Here is a 21,246-nt window from a genome sequence, read left to right as displayed (position 1 = left end):
TTTAGAAATGGGGTCTTATAGACACATTGATGGCTTGGAGGAAATAAATATTGAACTTAACTAAACTCTGATTTTTCAGAGTGAGCATGTAAATAGTATTGAAAATAGCTGTACAAAATGATATGTCTGTGAGATGGTTAAACTATATATAATTTTTTCTCCAGTGAGTGTTTTGTGATGGGAATCATGAAGTTATTAATAGTTACAGTTGAGCTCTGATGGCTCAGCAGAGCTTTGACTCTGTGTCAGCCTGGCTAGAGTGTTGAAAAGAAACCTAAGGTTGTTCTTATTTCCTTTAATTGATGATGAGTAATACAGTATATCCTGTTAGAGAGGGCTTTTTAAATAGTCTTTTTCCAGGTTAAATTACATTCTTCTAAATTAGTGACACATCATTTCCTTTCCAGCTTATCTGTTTATCTGAGACTGTCCTTTTTTAGAGGAGACACACTATCCAGGATAGTGATGACACGAGTCAACATTATTAATAAGATAATAGACCTTTGTGGGTAAGCTTAGGTACCTGTGCTATATTATAGGGGAATATGTCATTGAAGAGTTTTTATTTTATTGTTAAATGTTCAGTTTCTATGCCATACATTAGAACAAGATCCCAAGTGTGATTATAGGGGTGCGGACTTATTTATATTTACATATTTATTTTCTTGTCTGGAAATGTCAAACAAATCATATAAATATGCACTTATATGCTAATAACCCATTGCATTTGCTCATTATCAATGTGGGTGTAAGTTCTTTCAAAGAAGGCTCGCTGAAATTCTCCCTTCTTTCCTTCTAGCACAGAAAGCTACAACTAAGAAATCCCTTCTAATAATCTTTTAGATACTGACCTCTCTCTGCACCAGTGCAGTGTGGATTCAAATGACTACGCTGCTAAGCATTAGTAGTGTGCGGACTGATAGTAAAATATCGACTTCTCCAATGCCAGATGTTTTATGAATCAATTCACATTTCAAATATATCTATATTTTAGTAATTTGGGTCCAAAAAGGTTGATTCTGTTCATCTGGACGCAGAGTTTTCAGTGGGAGAAACTTTTCGTCACTCATCGAAGTGACTTCTTCAGTCTCAGATGACTGCAGGTTTCCTCAACCTTATAAACAGTACATTTGCACAATAATTGAAACCAGCCCACTATATGAACAATGGGCTGTGAGATCAGTTCCTTGATCATTAATCCTTGGGGTGGACCAATTTTTGGCAGAGCGTGTTTTGGGGTTTAAAAGCCACACAGACACAGTTTTAGGAAAAAATTGGTCCACCCCACAAATCGGGTCCCCCGACACTAACAGAATCATATAGTGTACGCTGTTAAGTGCCCGGAGGATGGCCATGGTTTATATATCGACAAAACCAAACAACCTGTGGCAAAGCGTATGGCACAACACAGAAGAGCTAATTCATCAGGCCAGGACTCCGCAGTCTACTTACACCTACTACACCTTGTTATGTTATAGTTTTAACAAGCGCACGAGAATTCGAGCAAACAGTTTTTACTTAGTCATTAGATGGTATTGTGTGTAAAATTTTGAGGTGCATTTTTTTTTAATTCAATCTATTTTGGAATAAGGCTGAAAAATGACAAAATGTGGAACAAATGAAGTGCCATCAATACTTACCGGATGCATGGTACTAGTCTACATTTCTACAGAGTAATCAAATTGCTGCTATGCAGATGATATTCATTATACATGTCTAACACTTGAAAAGTGATAATAATGTCAAGCCGTTGACCAGAAATGTTATAGCTCTGATCCTAATCCATTTGTTCCTGTTGATGTAGAAATCAATTCAGGATTATTTTTCAAACACTTACTTACATAAAAATTTAATTAACCATTCATGGCGAGGTATTGAGATTAGTTTTTTGGTTTTATTACTATTATTAATTTTAAGATGTACACACCTTGTCTCAATATGAAAATGATAACATTCTTCGTGTTACTCCCCATATAATATAACATATAACATGATATGATTTTAAGCACCACACACACATACTTGGAAGTGATTTCGAGATAAAAAAGCTCTGGCTGTGATATTTTAAAGGAGTAAATAATTGTTTAACGATTTTTTTGCTAATTACGAAAAAAGAGTCTATAATGAAAATTAAAAGGTCATTACTTGATGATCACATCAAAATGAACTGTGGTGGTAGAAACCTTCACAAAGCTAAAGAAGTTAGAAGTTAGTTAGTGTTCAGGGCGGTATTATGTCATAAATTGAAAACTGAAGTCTTACCAGTAGAAAGAAATACAGTAGCACTTCAAAAGAAAAGATCCCCAATGACTGAGAAAAAAGGTTTTTTCTGCTGTTGAGAGACGTAAGGCTACTGGAGTCAAATTGCAAATAAACGTGGGAGTGCAGGGACAGTACAGTTTCTTTAGCCACACACAGTAAAAAGAAGAAAACCCCACCAGCTTGTGGTTGCATGTCCAACCACTCAAAATAAAGTTTACATCTATGTCCATACAGACATCACTAATATATATTTAAATATTTACTTTGAAGGAAAAAGGCCCCCAAAAAAGTCTTCCTCTCCGAAGCTGTTAATACAGTTTCTTCCTCCATCTCCATCACCGTGTGACTCATGGATGCATGTTTGTCAGAGATATCTGAGGAAATGGCAAACAACATTAAATTTGTAACCTCCATCCCATGGTGAGCATGTATGAAATGTCCCGAGTGCCAAAATGAGTTAATTAAATAATTAATTAAATGTGTCGTTAATTAAATAAAATTGTAATTAATTAATAATCAAATATATCTATCATTATTTAAATGTCAATTCATTTCATTTAAAACATTTTAGAAGTTATTTCTATTTCCAGTTTTAATTAGTTGACACATTTAACTAATTACTTAATTAAATCTGTGTTTTGTTTTTATTTTAAAATTTACTGCTACTGTCACAAACACACTCACACACACAGGCATACAAACTACCATTTAGGGTTTTTTTTAGTAGTCAGTGTGTCTGATGATTTTTGGACTAGATATGACAGATCAAAGCTCAAGTATGTTTGGTAAGTATAGATATGGTAGTGATGGCCTTGAAGCTTTCCATCCAACTGGTTAAAAACAGGTTCATTTCCAAAAGCTTCATGTGTACACAGACCCCCCCTGCTGGTCAAAATCTTTCAACTACTTCTTACAGCTTCTTGGTTTTCTTACAACAGTGTCATCATGGGAATAATCATGATGATGTTTGTGTTTGTGGGAGTATTGCAATTTCAATTTCCTGTGTATGACTAGTCTTTGACAACAAAGCTGGTGTTGACTTTGACCAAAACTACAGTAACATGTTTCATTATTTACAGGAATATTACGTATAATAGCTCAAAGTGTTGCCACACAGGAGGAAATGCTTCTCCTTTCAGCAGGCTCCATGAAAACAACCTCCTCATGTCACTGGGAAAACTCCAACATGAACACTAACATGCAGTTTTGGGGGGTAATCCATGGTGCTTATGAATATTCGTGAATCACATCAACACTCAAACCACATTCTGAAACAGCGAGGCTTCACACATCACGACCGATGTCACTCATCCTTAAAGAACCTAGCTATGATATGTACTTGATAAAGGATTTCCTGGATTAAATCCTGGCACAGTGCATCACATCACTAGTGAATAGTCTTTTTCTTTAGAATTTACTATTGTTCTTTTTGCAACAATTTTAGAATGTTCTCATGTCTGATTTGAAAGTTTGCATTTACATTGGCTGTTCTTGTTTGTCCTCCTTCACCCCGTGCAAAGTATAAATGGTTCATTTTCCTTCTACCAACTTTTTCCTTGTTACTGGCTATTTTATAAAAATCAATCAATCAATCAATTAATCAATCATTCAAAGACAATACCAAAGTGCTGTACATAGTACTTTCGAAAATACTTCGTCTTGTCTCCTGAAATGTTGAGTCCTGATCTTCAGTGTTCCAAGAATCGGCCTGTCTGTGTAACGTTTTACACATTTGAATACTACTTATGTACTCTTTAAAATAAATAGATAAATAAATAGACCAATCAGGTTTAACATTATGTATGATACTGCATGATGCTGTGTTGGTGCCAGTTCTGATGTTCATTCCCATTGTTGGTGCTTTCAGTTGCATGGGCATCTTGACAGGTCTGTGGCTATGCACTGCCCCATTCACAACAAACTGCGGAGTCTTTGCTCCCCATGTACATGACCCTTGGCCACCCATGACCCTATCATCACTGTCCCTTCTGTTTCTTCCACGTTTGATAGATACTGAACATTGCAGACCAGAACATCCCACAAGAGCTGTGCTTTTGAAGATGTTCTGACCTCGCTGTCTGTCCATCACATTTTGGCCCTTGTTATACACGGGTGCCATGATGAAGAGATAATCATGGTGTGGTGATATTAACCAGAGCCTGCTATGTGCTGTGGCCTGAAGACAGAGCTGTCTTTCTGATGTTCGGTGGGTCCAGCCTTACAGAGTGTCCAGGAGGATAATTGCCAAAACAGATCTCAATGGAAGTTATCTGCTTACTATAAGGGGTAGATAATGTGTGTCACTGCTCGGCCTGGCGTCAGACTGTGTGTTCTGTCTGCTTTGAAAGACTGTGAAGGTTTAAAAAATAATAATATTCAAATAGATGGAGCACCAGAAAAACAAAAGTAATGGAAATTAATTTAAAATCATTTATTTAAAAATACATTTGTATTATAGTTGTAATACAAATAATCTAGTTTAAATTGAATTGATTGCACTGCTATAAGCTGCATTTCATTATGTACAGAACAGTAATCCAGCGGCCCCAAACTCCCGGGCCACGGACGGGTATCGGTCCATGAGTCGTTTGGTACCAGGCCGTGAGAGTTGAGGCTCGGCTGTGAAATTTATGGTTTTCAGAGTTTTTATTGGTTTTTGACATTATTTTTTCTTTTAAACGGTTTTAGCGTTAACTCTGTGTCCCTGGGTCTTATCCCATGTGTTATAAATAAATCTACTTTTTTTGGTACTGGTTTTATTTTGTTGTATTTATCTGCGACACCTCAAATGCCGGTCCGTAAAAATATTGTTGGACATAATGACAGACATGTCTGTGGTGCAAAAAAGGGTTGGGGACCGCTGATATAATCTATATTTAATGTACCCAAATGAAATATCACCCATTAAAAGTCCAAAATTTTTGTAAGTAGTTAATGAGTTTACACATTCAGTTCTAATGTGATGTGTATCTTTGCAAAAAAACAACAAAAAACTTGTATATTTAAGAGACATTCACCATTAAAATGATATTTCCACATATAAAATAACTAGATTTAGCTTTTCTCTTTTTTTCAAATCATTGAGAAAATCATTATTTCAGTTACAGTACATTATAGTGTATATAAAATCAAGTACAAACTGGTGATTTAATCTATTTCACATAAAATAATTGTATTTAATAGGTATAAGTGTTAAATGTTGTTATTTACTAAACCATTAACATTACTTTAAAAACAATATCACTCCTTTAATGCAATACTACTGTATTACATTTGAATTAAAAATATTTGCCTATAAAAACACTTTGAATTTTAAAATTTTACTAAATACACACACACACACACACACGCACACACACACACACACACACACACACACACACACAGACAGACAGACAGACAGACAGACAGACAGACAGATAGATAGAAGTAAGTTATAGAATGATGAGATTTAGCTTGGCACTGTTCAGTGAAAGTGCTCTGATGCTAAATGGCTTTTAAAGAGTCACAGAAACAAAATAAAATGACAATTAAAAGCCTCTAGCTTTTAAAACAAGAGAAACCTGGAGCAATCCCCCTGGAGCTGCAGACACTCTAGAAGAAGGGTCACAAAACAGTGTTTCACTCCAGTGTGCCAAATATATATTTTCTTCACTGAGCACAGAATGAAGGAAAACACCTTTTCACAGTCATACCTACTAATTCTTGCTTCACATAAACTGCAATGAAAAGCTACAGATTACAAATTACATTAAAATAACGACTTTGCTATTGCCATTTCACTGCTATACTAATGGTTTATATAAAGATATGCATTTTTCTTAGCTTTAGGATCATTGGGGGAAAACTTAAACTTTAGCTACACCCACTTATTCCTGCCACTAAAACAGTGTCGTGTTTCAAACCAGAGCTTTAATCCAAAGAGCGATCAGTGGACTGAGTCATCTGACCATCCATTTCATCTGTCAGAGCTCTTTTATAAACTCTCATTACACTCTGCCTGAAACCCTCTCTCGCTTTTAGACCTAAGCAGAAGTACAATAGCGGGTTCACACAGCTGTTAAAGTAAGCAACACCTTTTGCTACAGGGTACCAGATTTTCACTACTGCATTTTCATTGTCCACCATCTTCACCAGTAAGAGGCAGTGGTAAGGTGCCCAGCACAGGAAAAAGGCAATCACCAAACAGGCTAGTATACGCAGAGGGCGGGACTTTCCTGAGAGGCGGGTGCGTCGGATTCCCACCCCAGCCAAGGTGTAGCAGATCAGAATGATTGTGAAGGGAAACATGAAGCCACACAGGAAGCGGATGGAGTAGAGAGCTACTTTGGTGCTGTTGTAGCCCTCTGCCTTCTCTTTCGGGTCCACAGAACATTTAGTCAGGTTGTTGTTGTCCATGTACATTTGGCGATGAATGAAGTAGGGAATGCTGAAGAGGATCGCTGGGATCCAGATGCAGACTGCCACCACCCTCGCTGCCCACAGGGTGCGACGACGCTTTGTGAGGACGGGCTGCCAGATGCAGAGCACTCGATCCAGACTAATCACAGCCAGCAGGAAGACAGAGCAGAACATGTTGGTGTATTTGAAGAAGCCGTTGAACTTGCAGAGAAAGAGGCCAAAAGGCCAGTGGTCGAAGAAGAGCATCTGAATGAGGGAGGAGACTCGTGTGAAGCAGAAGATCAGGTCTGCTATCGCCAGATTCACCAGCCACACGTTGGTGACACTCAGCTTTAAGGAGGAGAAAATAAAACGAGATGGAAAAGAGAAGAATGGAAGAAAAAAAATGTATTTATATGAAGCAAGTCACCAGATTGTGATATTATCAGCGATATTAGCAATTTTAAAATATTGGCCTTCATCTTAATCTTGTATCAAACTCAGTAGGTTGTTATTATCAGTAGCATCAATAAACATCTAGTGTTTATGTGAAAAAATACATTAGAAGAAATTGTATCACAAGGCAATTGCTAAGTGAATTAGCAATTCACTTAGCAATTCAGCTAAGTGAAATAAACCTCTGCCCAGCCTCCAAGTGGGGATTTGTGTTCCTATTTTAACTTGCAAACACACCATCCATTACTACCTCTGAGAGGGTGACCAGCTCTCAGTAGGAGGAAGAGGTGAGACAGATATTGACTGATAATGATCACTCATTGGGCTGATAAGGCCAAAGGCTGATGAGGATGTACTTATTAAATTTAGCCACACTGTGCACATTGAGACCCAACACACTGTGTTTCAACTTGCACAGTCATAATCAGTGCTTTAACTTATTAAGTCTTAATTGGTCAAAAATAAGTTTAATCACACCAAATCAATGGATATAAGAAGTTTATTAACAGCTGGATTTCCTTATATGCTGATATGACTAGAAACGATGACAGAAGGGGTTCATTAACAAAAGAGAAGAAAAAAGAGGGTTATTTGGAGTTATTTAAGCCCAGGGTTAGTGGGTTTATTTATCAAGAAATCACTCAAGGACATTCACAGAGTGGTATCGAAGCCACTCCTTAGTTATCTTGGCTGTATGTTTAGGGTCTTGTTCTCTTGGAAGATGACCTTTCACTCGTGTCTGAGGTCCAGTCGCTGTTGAGCAGGTTATTAGCAAGCATGTCTCTGTACATCATGATGAGCAGTGCCCGGTTTATTACAAACATGAGGCTTGGCATTCAGCCCAGTGAGTTCAATCTTTCTTTTCAGAGAACCTGATCATTTTGTGTTTCATGGTCTGAGACTCCTTCAGATACTTTGGGGGAAACTTCAGGTCGGGTATAATTCCCTGGACTTCCTGTCTTGGTTTGTGCTCTGACATGCACTGTCAGTCTGGGGCTTAAATCTGACAGCTGATCAGTGGAAACAGGATGCACCTGACCTCAAAGGCTGTAAATATTTATGCACATGTTATATGTTTGCTTCTTATCTTTAATAAAGTATTAAGATTTTCAGACAAACTCAAATATCTGTACTTCTACTTAAGTGATGAATGTATGTTCTTTTGCCACCTCTGCATTTTGGCACGCACTAAGAGGTGAATGATAAATCTGCCATTGAGTATTTTGTAATCAGTATACTGGTTGCATTCATGCACTGATATGTAACATTTAAAAAAAACCAAAAAACACATTTACTGAAGCTGTCTCAAAAACTCTTGCCTATAAAATATTGTACAAACTAAATATGAGAATTTCACAGAGATACTTAAAACCTCAGAAGGTATTTGAAATACATGTTTCACTTTATATCTACCTTAAGTTTGAATCCAGCCACCCAGATCACTATAGAGTTCCCTGTGATGCCGAGCACAACGGTCAGTGCATATAAGATAATGGTGACATATTCCGTTATGGCATTGATGCCCATCATAGTTGTCTGGTTCTCCTTTGAAAACTTGAGCATCTGATTGGGCAGAGAGACATTGGAAAACATTGTGTGGCTGTAAAAGAGAGAACAGAAAAAGAACAAAATATTACTCATCATGTAACTCCTGATCTTCCAGACAGTGAATAGGAAGTCATAAGATTACCTCACACGCCGCTGTATATTATCATACTCACTGACTCCCTAGATGATTTTTCTTTGGCCAGCTAAGGCATTTGCTTTGATTCACATTGGCTGCTATCTTCATCTATTTAGGTCTTTGTCACGCTGCTCACAATGAGATATATATTACTTTTACAGCCATTGTAAAGAAAATTATGTTGCTTTATATATCAAGTTACAATAGAAATAACCAGTGGGTCTTCAAATGGGTGAACAGCTCAAATGAACAAAAAAAATGACATCATTATTTATCTAACAAAAACCAAGATGCAGAAGCAGTGAGTCAGAGACTGAGTGTTAGTCTTACTGCTTCCATAGGAGGACATACACAGCAGTGATCTCAGAGAAGCAATTGTTGCTGCCGATTAGTCTGTGAAATGGTTACAAGGCAATTTTAAAACAACTTGACTTGTTTTGGCTGTGTATGGTTCTTCCACATGCTACTAAGGCTGCTGTTTCTTAAATGAATAAGCTGTTACATTTCCACTATGTTTTATTTCATTAGACTTCAATAATCCAATCCAACAAACACGACTCAATGACAGAATAAGCTGTTTGGCAAAAAAGATTTGACAAGTTTTTTATGGTCGCAGCCGACACACTCAGCTCTACTGCTCAACCCATAAATGCATTATCCTTACAAATGTGCAAATGTGGCACCACTTATGGGGGTAATAAACAGGTTTTGCAGTGGTAAGAAATATTCATCCAAACATACAAACTATAGTATATATGAGTGTGTATAAATTATATATGCATATATGTATGCATAGGGGTGTAATTCTTGACCAACTGTTGGCTGAAGGTTTTGTTGTATTTTAAAGTGTGTGTGAAATGGTTAAACTTATCGAAACAGGAAGTATGTTATGAAAATGGATCAGGTCTGAAAAAAGATTATGACATTAAGCAAATTTCATCATCTGATAAAGCTCATGTTACAGAGTCAAAAGCTTAAAAACAAGTAACAAGTGGTATTTGTGATGAGATCATTTCCTTAGACCTTAATCTTTGAATACATGTGACTCTGGCAACAATTCACTAAGGTCTAACAGCTTAAATATACTAGTTTATATAACTTAACAATAATCTAATTTCTGCTATGCAGAAGATATTAGATTAAAAGCTGCTAATAACATATTAAACTGTCACCCTGATCTGTAAAGAGGCCTGATCTTGTTCTTGTTCATTAATCAGTGCAGATACATAATAGAATCCTGTCATGATCCTGGGTCGTTTGACCTAATGTTTTGGAGTTTTGGTTTATTCTGATGTTTATGGTATGTTTAACTTATTTAGGTTATCTAAGTTCATTTGCTTATTAGTTTCCCTTTGTGTTTTCAACCCCCGTTAAGTCTCCCTTGCCCTTCATGTGTTTCATGTCTGTGTGTCTTATGTTGTCAAGTTCATGTTCTCATGTCTCCGTCTCATTATTTTTCCTGTTTTATTTTGAAAGGGGTCCTGTGTTCCTATGTTCAGTGTTTTTAGTTTTACTCTCCCCTTGTGACATCGTTATGTTCATGTGTGTCAGCTGTTTTCCCCATGTGTTCCCACTTCCCTCATTAGCCTTCTGTGTGTATTTAGTCCGTGTGTTTTCAGTCATTCCTTCTCAGGTCTGCCTCAGCCAGACTGTGACAAATCTAGCCTGTACTCACACTTGTAACACAAGCTATCCCCTGCTTTTAGGAAAAAAATTGATTTTTCAATTCCTCCACAGGTTAGTGGCAACTACTTTCACTCTGTTGAGGCGTCAGGACATATGGTGACATATGGTTTTCTTTATCACTATATTTTTGCCTGTTGCCAAAAAATGTATCAGGCTATAACTTAATGTGCTGTTTTGGGTATTTTGACCCTGAAGTTTTAACCCATAATGTAGTTGAACATGAAAGATTTGAGCGAGATGAACAAATTTTGAACACTAACTACAAAGAAATTCATTATATATGGAAAACTGTCTGGGTTTTAGTATTTGTTAGTTTGGTAAAAAGTTGTTATTACAGTTGGCCCCATCATGCTTTGATGCACATGTTTATTTACACTTTAGATGCCTACAAGACCACAGGTCAGCTGCTTTAGAAGAAATTCTAGTTTCATTTCTTTATCCATGTTAAGGTTCCTAAAACTTTCCTTTGGAAAGGCAAATTAAATTCTCACAAAGACATCCTGTTTGTTTAGGTTAATAACTTTCATTTCCATCAAATAATGTAGCATTCATTTGAATGAATGTGTTCATTCCTAACACATTACCTAGTCGATATCAGTATAGATATTGAGTTGGATTTTCTCCCATTGTGGGAGATCTGATGTGGTTTCTAAATATTTCTTGATTTCGTTTTTTTAAAAAACTGCATGTAAACAATTTAATTCATCATAAGCTCTTTTCCAATCAACTATACATAACCAAAGCTCTCTATTAAGCAGAAAAACCTAATATTACATTTAAACAGGCAGGAAAAACAAAAATGCAAAAACACGAATTAAAAAAATAAGAATTTAAGTATCATCTGAGAGATCTAACCAAGAAAGAAAAATTGAATTTCTTACCTAAAATATTGAGCTAAAGTGAGCAGCTTCACTCTTAGTAGTCAGAGGCAGAAGTGAGGATGTATTTGTTTGTCTGTCCTGTAGTTACTTCAAGTTTGGCTGTTACATAGTTTGTGTCATGGCTCTCACACATGTGAATACACACTCCCAGACACAGTAACACACCCTCCATTTCCTCTTTTTTCACGTCATGTGTCTGGCTTTATCTTCCATTCTGAATATAGTTGTTTTTTTTTCCCTCACACAACCATACCCACATTTCCCTCCCATTTTTTCTCAGACATAGATTCACACACCAATTGAGCATAAGTCCAGAAGTGTGAATAAGTTATTTAAATCCAATTGCAGAATTGTTTTCTGTTATAAACTGTTCACAGCTGTTTCCAAGAAACAAGGCCTTAACCCTTTAAGACCTACCATAGAACCAAGTCCGCCAGAGCTTATATTATATTTTTACATGCTGTGGAGCCATTTTTGGGAGCATTTCAAGTTGCTATACATCAATACAACCATTATAGCCCAGATTTTAATAATATGTATTCATTAAGTGCATAGTAATTACATAAATTGCAAAAAAGTGCAATAAACTACAAAAAAATTGAAAATCGTTTTTGATTTTTTAACATATATTTGTAGTTAGAGAAATTTAAGAGTCTTATCCCTCAAAACTGTAAATACAAAAAAGTTGCACAAAATAGTTTCCTACCACAGGAAATTTATTTTGAGTGTCTTCATAGTTTTATTTTTGAAATACACCAATTTTTATACACTGCAGGAAAAACGAAAATAAATATTATACTGCAAATTTGCAAAAAAGCAGCATATGCATCAAAATAAACTATTTCCAGCAGTGCAATATGAGTCCTAAGCATCCCAGAAACGACACAGAAAGTCATAAAGTCAAAGATAACTTTTAAAAAGAGCAGTATAGGCCCTGAGGCCCTGATCGCAAAAAAGACTACATTTCCGCGAAAATGACGTCACTTCCGGTTTCGGGCAGGTAATGGCGGAAATGCAAAAGTTCGCGCTGACGTCTATTCCAACGTAGGAAGTGTTTTGAACAGCTGATCAGATCGGTAAAGCGTGTTTCTGGAATATTATGTTTTTGTTCCTGCAAGCGCTTTTTATGCAGTTTTTGCAAAGCTTTATGTGGAAGGAAACCGTGACCTAGGACAAGCTGATGGCATCAGATGTAAGTACAACTCCTCCGGTTTCATATGCAAAAAAAAATTTTGCGCTAGCTTACGTGGTTGCAGTGCTACTGGGATTTAAAAATAGTTACGCATAACAGAGCGTTCCCATCGGCTCTAAAGGGTTAATTGGCATCCAGCAATGGAAAGTTGATTCATCCATCCATCCATCCGCCCATTTTCATCCGCTCTGTTGAAGAGTGAGATTTTTGTAGGTAAAATCTCAGGACTGAGTGGCCTACTTACAGATGGAAAGGATGGAAGGGGTTCTGTTTAGGCAGAAGGCTCAATAGGGAATGTCATCAGTATGTGCATAGAAAATAATCATATTTTAAGCAGAAACTAAAGTCCTGGGAGGTGACTGACTCCAGCAATGCCTTCAGCAACTAGACTATGCTGAAGGCACTAGAAACTTCTGCAAACATCTGCCTTCTTTCTGTTAGCTAAATAAAACTCTAAAACCATTTTTGCATATAGTCTTTCTTATAGTCTTGCTTAATATATCAAAACAAGGAAAACCAAAATGAGAGTAGAAAAATGTTCTTACCCATTTAAACCCATGCCTTAATAGTTGTTAATAACCTCTGGCTCTCTTCCACAGCATGTCTTTTGTCCCATTTTCCACACCTTATCTCTAACTGGTCGTGGCAGATGGCCGCCTCTCCCTGAGTCTGGTTCTGCCAGAAGTTTCTTCCTGTTAAAAGAGAGTTTTATTCCTGCCCACTGTCACAAAATGCTTGCTCATAGTGGGGTTTATCTGATTATTGGGACTTTCTCTGTATCAGTGTAGGGTAACTGCCTAATAATATAAAGCACCTTAAGGCAGCTGGAGTTGGCACTATACTCACCATACACACACAGCAGAACATCCAGTTAAATTGGGGTGAAATGAGTCCAATGTTTTGTTGTTGTTGTTTCTTTCTGTCTGATTGCCATGGTGAATTGTGTGTGTGTGTGTGTGTGTGTGTGTGTGTGTGTGTGTGTGTGTGTGTGTGTGTGAGCTTCACTGATGATGTCATTTTTTCTCTACTCATGCATGTGCTTCACCCAGGGTGAACAGGACGGAACAAACTCTGATCAGTTCTGGAGCTGATAATTCAGAGTTACTTATTTTGGAGTTGAAGTACGTTGATTATGCTTCCTGGAACAGACTCCTGTCCCAGGTGTGCATGCAGAGGATAATAATGGGGAATCCTACAAAAAGGAAGTATAGTTTCCCTATTGTTAATGCCTCAAGCACCAAAATGCATACAATATATCCAGTCTAACCCTGACTTTCACTGTCAGGTAAAGCTGTTAAAATGTATTTTCAGGCACTCAAGGGAGAGTTAAGCATTGATCCAGGAGAGTTGTATCCGTTAACAGTCTAAATATATTTTATTTTATTCTTTACTCTATTTAATTTGTAAAATATGTGTACACACACACACACACACACACACACACACACACGTAGAAAAACATTTAGTATATACATCCAGAAATGCATATCCAGAAATGCATATACTATTATATATTGTACATATATTTATTAGTTTCAGATGTAGCCATTCTTTTATTTTGCTTGTTTACATTATTGTATTTTGCACAACTCTGTTGCTTGTGAAGCTCGCACACAAGAATTTCACTCACATGTACTGTACCAATGTACCTGCACATGTGATGTGACAATAAAAGTGATTTGATTTGATTTAATGGTGTAGACTGTTATTAATTTGTGTTATTAATATTTAGACAAAGAATTTGTATGCACTCATTGCATTTATAAATTGTAGTCCCTACTTCATACACAGGCAGTATGTGCATTCGACAAAAAACAAAGTAACGTCACACACACACACATATATATAAAAATCAGTTTTTTGTTACAGTAACTATATATAAGATCAAGTATATTAATCTTAGTGTAAAGCATTTTCATTTTAATTGCATTACAATGGTTTGCGTTGAGAAATCACAACAGATTGATCAAAACATGGAAATTTATTCTTCTGAGCTTTAGGATAAATCAGAGAAACACAAAGATTAGCTACACCCACTGCTGTCAGACTCTTTTTTTGGCACAGCAACAGTGCTGTGTTTCAACCCAGAGCTTCAGTCCAAAGAATGTTCAGTGCACTGAGTAATTTGGACATCCATATCATCTGACAGAGCCCTTCTATAAATTTTCATTAGACCTTGTCTAAATCCCTCACTCATTTTTAGACCCATGCAAAAGTACAGCAGCGGGTTTACACAGCTGTTAAAGTAGGCAATGCCCATTGCTACAGGGTACAAGATTTTCAACAGTGCAATATTATTGTCCACCATCTTCACCATTAAGAGGCAGTGATAAGGTGCCCAGCACAGGAAGAAGGCAATGACCAAACATGCTATTACACGCAGAGGGCGGGACTTCCCTGACAGACGGGTGCGTCGGATTCCCACCCCAGCCAAGGTATAACAGATTAGAATGACCATAAAAGGAAATATGAAGCCACACAGGAAGCGGATGGAGTAGAGAGCAACTTTGGTGCTGTTGTACCCCTCTGCCTTCTCAATCGAGTCCACAGAACATTTAGTCAGGTTGTTGTTGTCTATGTAAGTTTGTCGATGGATGAAGTAGGGAATGCTGAAAAGGATGGCTGCAATCCAGACGCAGACTGCCACCACCCTCGCTGCCGACAGGGTGCGTCGGCGCCTTGTGAAGACTGGCCACCAGATGCAGACCATTCGATCCAGACTGATCACAGCCAGCAGGAACACAGAGCAGAACATGTTGGTGTATTTGAAGAAGCCGGTGAACTTACAGAGGAAGAGGCCAAAAGGCCAGTGGTCTGACAAGAACAGCCGAGTGAGAGAGAAGATTCGTGTGAAGCAGAAGATCAGGTCTGCTATCGCCAGATTCACCAACCACACATTGGTGACCGTCAGCTGTTGAGGAAGAAGAAAAAAAATACTATGGAAAAGAGACAAGAGGAAGACAAACAGAAGCTCACATTTGCTAGATGCAAGTAACCAGACTGGGATGTTATCTGTGGAGATTTCTTTATGTTAAAAGCCATTGAAAACATTAAAAACACATAAACACACAATCTTTAAGTTCTCCAGAGGCCTGGTAATGAACTAATCATTTGATTCAGGTGTTTTGAAACAGGGTGACATCTAAAAGCTGCAGGACAGTGGCCCTCGAGGCCTGGAGTTTCTCACTGCTTTAAACTCTGGCTCTCTCTCATGCTATCCTATCTCCTTCCTCCCTTCACTTCTCTTTCCCCTCATCCCCAATTATAGTCTTTGTGTCCAGACATCTGATTGTCAGGGTTTTCTCTCTATTATTGTACGGTCTTTACCGTACAATTTATCAGGGGTCGGCAACCTTTCTGATGATGAGTGCCAACTAAAATTTCCTCAGAAGTTAATGTGCCATATGATTGCATTAGCAATAAATGTAATAATGGTCTATATTAACAGTTAAACACTATATAGAACAACTTTAAATAATAATATTTGTTCGCAGATGTTGGCAGCTATAAGCAAATAGTTATCAGCTATTTGGAAACAAAAAAACAAAACTTTTTATCCATAACAAGAACTGTACAACAGAACATGCAAATGCAAATTTAAGGTCTCCTCATACCAATGAAAAATACAGTCAATAAGGCATCCGCAATGTTCTGAAGACAGTTAAACTTGTCAGGTAGTGATGTCCAGCAGGTGAAAATGCAGCTCCATGAACACGCACAGCTATGGATTCCAGCTGCGTTCATAGTTCTGCAAACTTTGACCCTCACAGAGTCAAGCTTTTCAGTTCAATCAGCTGCATTTTGATATCCTCTGTGTGCAGCCAGTTAATGCCAGACAAATCCAGCTGCTCATTAAACCTTTCTGGTTTGATCAGAAAAGAAAACATTGGTCCATAGACCTGAAAGTCCTGAAAGTGCATTGTGAATTCTGTCTCGAGTCTATGGATGTAGGCATGTACTTCCGCGGTGCTGAGCGCACAGTTCCTGAATATATTTTTTATTGCACCCTCTCAGATTAATTCACTGCATGCCGTGCCAAGGGTTGGACTGGGACAGAAAATCGGCCCAGGCATTTTGACTAGAGACCAGCCCACCAGGTATTATAGGAAAAACCAGAAAGCCTTTGAATGAAAATGAACGCTGTTGTGACAGTCACGTACACTGTCTTGTTGGTATATGTATGATTTCTATACATTTTACATCAGATAAAAACGTTGGTCGTAAGATTCAGATAATTATCTATTAAAAACTAGACATTTTAAATGAGAATAAGAAAGAAAAGTATTTCTTTGTGCCCCCCTCTCCCAGTTAATGCCCAACCTGGCCCCCTGGCAAAACTTTGCTAGACCCACCCCTGCACAGTTACCAGCTGTCAGCTACTTAGAAAAGGGTCCTGGGGTTATTTGTCTCTCAGAAACAGTTCATAACTTCCCTTCAACTCATTCATGTGACCTAAAAGGTAAACCTGTTTCTCCATCACCTGTTCAGCTCTGATGATTCAGTAAGGACATCTCCTGGTTTCATCTTCATGTTTCCCTCTCACCAGATATCCAAACCGACATCATGACCAGCAGCTTTACAGCTGTGGCTCCAGCAAACATCAGCTGATACTAGAAATTAATATTAAATAAATTCTAACAACAGTTGATCAAGCTTAAACGTGCTGCTGTTGTTTGGCGCGACATCCGCCGGTTTCCTGTTTCTGACGCAAAGTGGGCGATAAACAAACAAGAGAGAAAAGCCGATCAGCTGATCATTGATCAGTTTCATGATTGAAGTAGAAACAGGAGAGGGAGGGGGAGAGAATGAGAGAAGAAGAGGCAGCTGTGCACCGTAAAGACAGGATGACTCCAGCTTTGTGTCTTTTTTCCATTGTAGCTTAAGTACAAACTGTGTTTCTTTTCTGCTCAATACAAAACGTTTAATATTTTCTCTGAATACGAGACGATTCTGTTTTTTACATGACGGTTGGCAACTCTACTAATGAACCTTATGAATAAAATAAAGTTCACTATCAGTAACATCATAGCGCCCACCCAGCTGTATAGAAACTCCGTCATGCTAGCTTCACAGTACGAGTTATTGTAACTGACTGTAAAAAGTCAGCACAACAAAAATAAACTCCACCTAAACTTGGTTTAAATCTGACCCAGATAGACTGCAGGTCATAACTTCTTACCTGAAGTTCAGTTCACCTGACACTAGGACCGGCGGCCGCCTCGGGTCTCTCCTCCTCCTGCCTCCCCTTTCCCTCATCCACCTGCTGGCCCCTGTGGAAGCTCCGCCGTAGCCACCACCAAACAACTGAGTTATTTTAATACAGTTACAGCCCCCCCAAACAAAACAAACAAACATACAAAACAAAAACCATAGGCCCGTAAAAATTAAAAATCACCATTGGCCCATGCCTGATGGCACTACCAGTCCAGCTATGGTCGTGCCATCGGTTAACCCTTTGTGTGCCAGCTGTGGCACATGTGCCGTGGGTTGCCAACCCCAGCCCTATATTACAAAGCAGTGTTCCCCAACCACTGTGATGTGACACATAGGTGTGCCCTGAGAAATGATCAGGTCTGCCATCTGGTTCCACCTGATTAGTACTCTAAGCATTTGGTGTGAGTAATGGGCAGAACAATTACATTATTTTCCACTAGAGGGCAGTAAAAGTATATACTCTAATTAAACGGGCTGCCAACTGCCAGTAAAACAGAAGATGACAAAGAAGGAATTACATGATGGTCATGCTGTGAAACGACCAGCGCATAGTAGCAATAGATAAATATTTGAAAAGAAAAGCAGTCAATCTATCCTGGCTCCTGGAGAAAATTCCAATCCAGATGAAGGCCCTAGCATGAGTAGTGAACAAGAAAGCAAAAAAGGTATATTGGGGACAAACTGAGCCAATTCTGCTATTCATGGTACACAGGGAAATATTATCAATATGCTTTTCGTGACGTTTTTGTTTGGTGGTGTGCCGTGTGATGTTTCCAATGTGAAATATGTGCGTGGCTCAAAAAGGTTGGGAAATATTGATATAAAGTATCCTGGTTACAGTTTTTCTGCACATGTTTTGCACAGGTAACAAAAATCGTGGCTGTCACCTTTACTTGACTGAAGGTCACAGTTTGCTATTGCAGAGTGGTATATTTACTGTCTTTGCTGAAGCTGCTTTGTGGGGAGTTGTAAAATGGGGTGCAGAATAAATCTGATTTTTTTTCAGTGAGCATTTGTTAAACAGATTACTGACGATCTCAGAAGGTATTTCAAACATATTCTGCACTTTATATCTACCTTAAGCTTGAATCCAGCAACCCAGATCACTATGGAGTTTCCTGTGATGCCAAGCACAACAGTGAGCGTGTACAGGATGATGCTGACATTGACCAAGCCAGAACTCACCACCTTAGTTGCCTGGTCATCCTTAGAAAAGGTGAGTATGTGCGTGGGAAGAGAGGCATTGGGAAACATTGTGTGGCTGAAAACGACAGAACAGAAAAAAAAACAGTTACTCAGCATGTCTCTCATGACTTAACAGGAAGCACCCAGCAGTTTTTGTGACTTTTTGCATTTTAAAGATAGGTTAAGTTCCAATTTTACAGTCAGAAACATAGAACCAACTTAACTGGAGGCAAAGTTTTCTTGTATGCCTAGTTTATGTTTTATTGTGTTAATTTCCCCTTCTTTCTCTATCATCCCTGTGTTTCCTGTGAGAGTCTGTCTTGTCCTTTGTTTATGTGTCCTCAGTCATGTTTGTGCCTTACTTCACATCTCTTGCCCCCTCCCTCTGTATCTCGTTTCCCTTTTCTGTTCCCATCCTTGTGTTTCACACCATGGTAAATTGACTGATTCTCATATAGCACTTTTCTACTCTCCCGGAGTACTCAAAGCGCTGTATACAACATGCCTCATTCACACCCACTCATACGAGCACTTCTAAACTCAAGTGCAAACTAATCTACATTCACACACATTCACACTCTGATGAATGCATCAGAGGGCAACTTGGGGTTAGTATCTTGCCCAAGGATATTTGGCATGCAGACTGGGGAAGCCAAGGATCAAACCACCAACCTTCCAATCAGTAGCTGATCTGCTCTACCATCTGAGCCACAGCCACCCACTACCATGTCTCTCCTGTCTGTCATGTGCATCCATGTGTTTTCTCCCCAGCCCACCTTGTTCTCTCACCCTCTCCATCTTCTCAGTCTGTTTGTCCTCATGTTTGTTCTCCCCCAGGTCCCAGTGTCAAACCTGTGTGTTTTAGTCTTCCTCCCAGTATATTACCTGTTTTATTTTGACAGTCTTTCATCCCGTGTTCAGTGTGTTCTGTGTTACTTTGCGATGTCATTATGTCTACTGTCCCAGCTGCGCTCCCATGTGTTCCCTCGTCACCCTCAAGTTTATATATTGTGCGAGTTTCCCTGTGTTTGTCCGGCACAGTTTTCTATGTGTCTCCATGCCTCCAAGTATTTCAGGTTCCATGCATTTAGTTCTTCCCGGTTTAAGTTTTTATGTTAGTTCTCATCTAGCTGGTTTCCTCATTTCATTTATGTTTCTCATCAGCCACAATAAAGGCTCACTTTTTGCTAAGTTCAGTCCCACCTTCGTTGTCCGCATTCATCCACACCTCACACCAGCCAGCTGGCTGTGACCGGCTTCTACTTTGCTTCATATGAGGGGACTTCTTGCCCTACATATGGGTGCTCCTTACACTGCTCACAATTGCACATCGATTACTTGTAAGCATTGTAAAAAAAAAAGTACAGCCTCTTTCAAGGTTCAACCCTGACTGATGGATTATTTGTAGTTGAAAACATTCTTCTCCAGTCTTCATAGGAGTTGGAAATTAAATATCAGTCCTTTCAGCTAGAGTTTCCAAAGATTTAGGAATTCTTTTTTCATGACACTTTCTACATGTTTGGAGGTTAATGCAAGATTTTTTTTTTTAAAAACTCTTGCTGTGAGAGCTTAAAGGAGTAAATAATGTTCTACAGTAGTCCTAAATGACATAAAATTCCCCCAAAGAGCCAAAAAGATAAGATAAAGATGTTAACAACACTGTTGTTGGTAAAAACAAGATTTGTTCAGAAAGTTAATAAACAGTAGCAGCTCAAAGGAAAAGAGCTGTTAAGTTAAAATGTGGTTTCTGCAATCAAAGAGGGAATCCTTTGTAAGTTCTGTGAAAATATTTTGTTATTCGCATTCCGGTGTAGTGGACAAAACCATGAATGGCACAAAAATCAAATCCCATCACCTGACCACAGTCCAAATATCAAACAACAATCTGATAAGAGAAATCTAACCCAGAATTATTTTCTTACCTGAAATATTAAACTGCTCTCACAGAGCTGTGGTGAGCTGCTTCAGTCTTAGTGATAAGAGGAAGAAGTGAAAAGGCAATCTAACGATGTCTGTCATGGGAACTATAGCTTTATTACCGTTAGTTTCTGTTATGTCACTCACACGCACACAGCTTCCTTTTTTCACTGTTTCTGACTTTGTCCTGGTTTTTGCATAGCGTTGTGTCACTTTAGTTTACACAGAAACACACTTATATCACTTGCCCGTTTGTCACTCACACACATAGATGGCTGTTAGATCCTGCAGGATTAGCTCAAGTCACAAGAATAATATAAAGATGAAAATGTTGAACACAGACAGTGGGGACGTGGCACATTTGAACATAAATCTCTTTACCAGAGATT

General features: G+C 38.4%; 2 protein-coding genes across 3 annotated transcripts; both read right to left on the bottom strand.

Annotated features, from left to right (window-relative positions):
- Positions 1–5,881: 5,881 nt before the first annotated feature.
- Positions 5,882–13,466, bottom strand: LOC101481905 (fMet-Leu-Phe receptor). Of its 2 annotated transcripts, none has more exons than XM_076879569.1 (3): positions 13,087–13,466; positions 8,512–8,698; positions 5,882–6,993 (listed from the first exon to the last, which is right to left on the bottom strand). In XM_076879569.1, exons 1-3 carry the CDS (start codon positions 13,098–13,100, stop codon positions 6,175–6,177), a joined length of 1,020 nt encoding a protein of 339 aa, XP_076735684.1. In that variant the 5' UTR covers positions 13,101–13,466; the 3' UTR covers positions 5,882–6,174. The 2 variants fall into 2 exon arrangements, with proteins under 2 accessions (XP_076735684.1, XP_004569845.1); XM_004569788.4 differs by lacking the exon at positions 13,087–13,466 and adding an exon at positions 11,350–11,662.
- A 997-nt stretch (positions 13,467–14,463) lies between these two features.
- Positions 14,464–20,935, bottom strand: LOC112430264 (C3a anaphylatoxin chemotactic receptor). The gene is made up of 3 exons (XM_024798503.1): positions 20,863–20,935; positions 18,833–19,016; positions 14,464–15,452 (listed from the first exon to the last, which is right to left on the bottom strand). The coding sequence occupies exons 2-3, from the start codon at positions 19,007–19,009 to the stop codon at positions 14,634–14,636; spliced, it is 996 nt and encodes a 331-aa protein (XP_024654271.1). The 5' UTR covers positions 19,010–19,016; positions 20,863–20,935; the 3' UTR covers positions 14,464–14,633.
- Between the last annotated feature and the right edge of the window lie 311 nt (positions 20,936–21,246).

Source organism: Maylandia zebra, linkage group LG22 (assembly GCF_041146795.1).
Source record: "Maylandia zebra isolate NMK-2024a linkage group LG22, Mzebra_GT3a, whole genome shotgun sequence".
In the NCBI taxonomy this organism is placed as follows: domain Eukaryota; kingdom Metazoa; phylum Chordata; class Actinopteri; order Cichliformes; family Cichlidae; genus Maylandia; species Maylandia zebra.
This window is presented reverse-complemented; position numbering and strand designations above follow the sequence as displayed.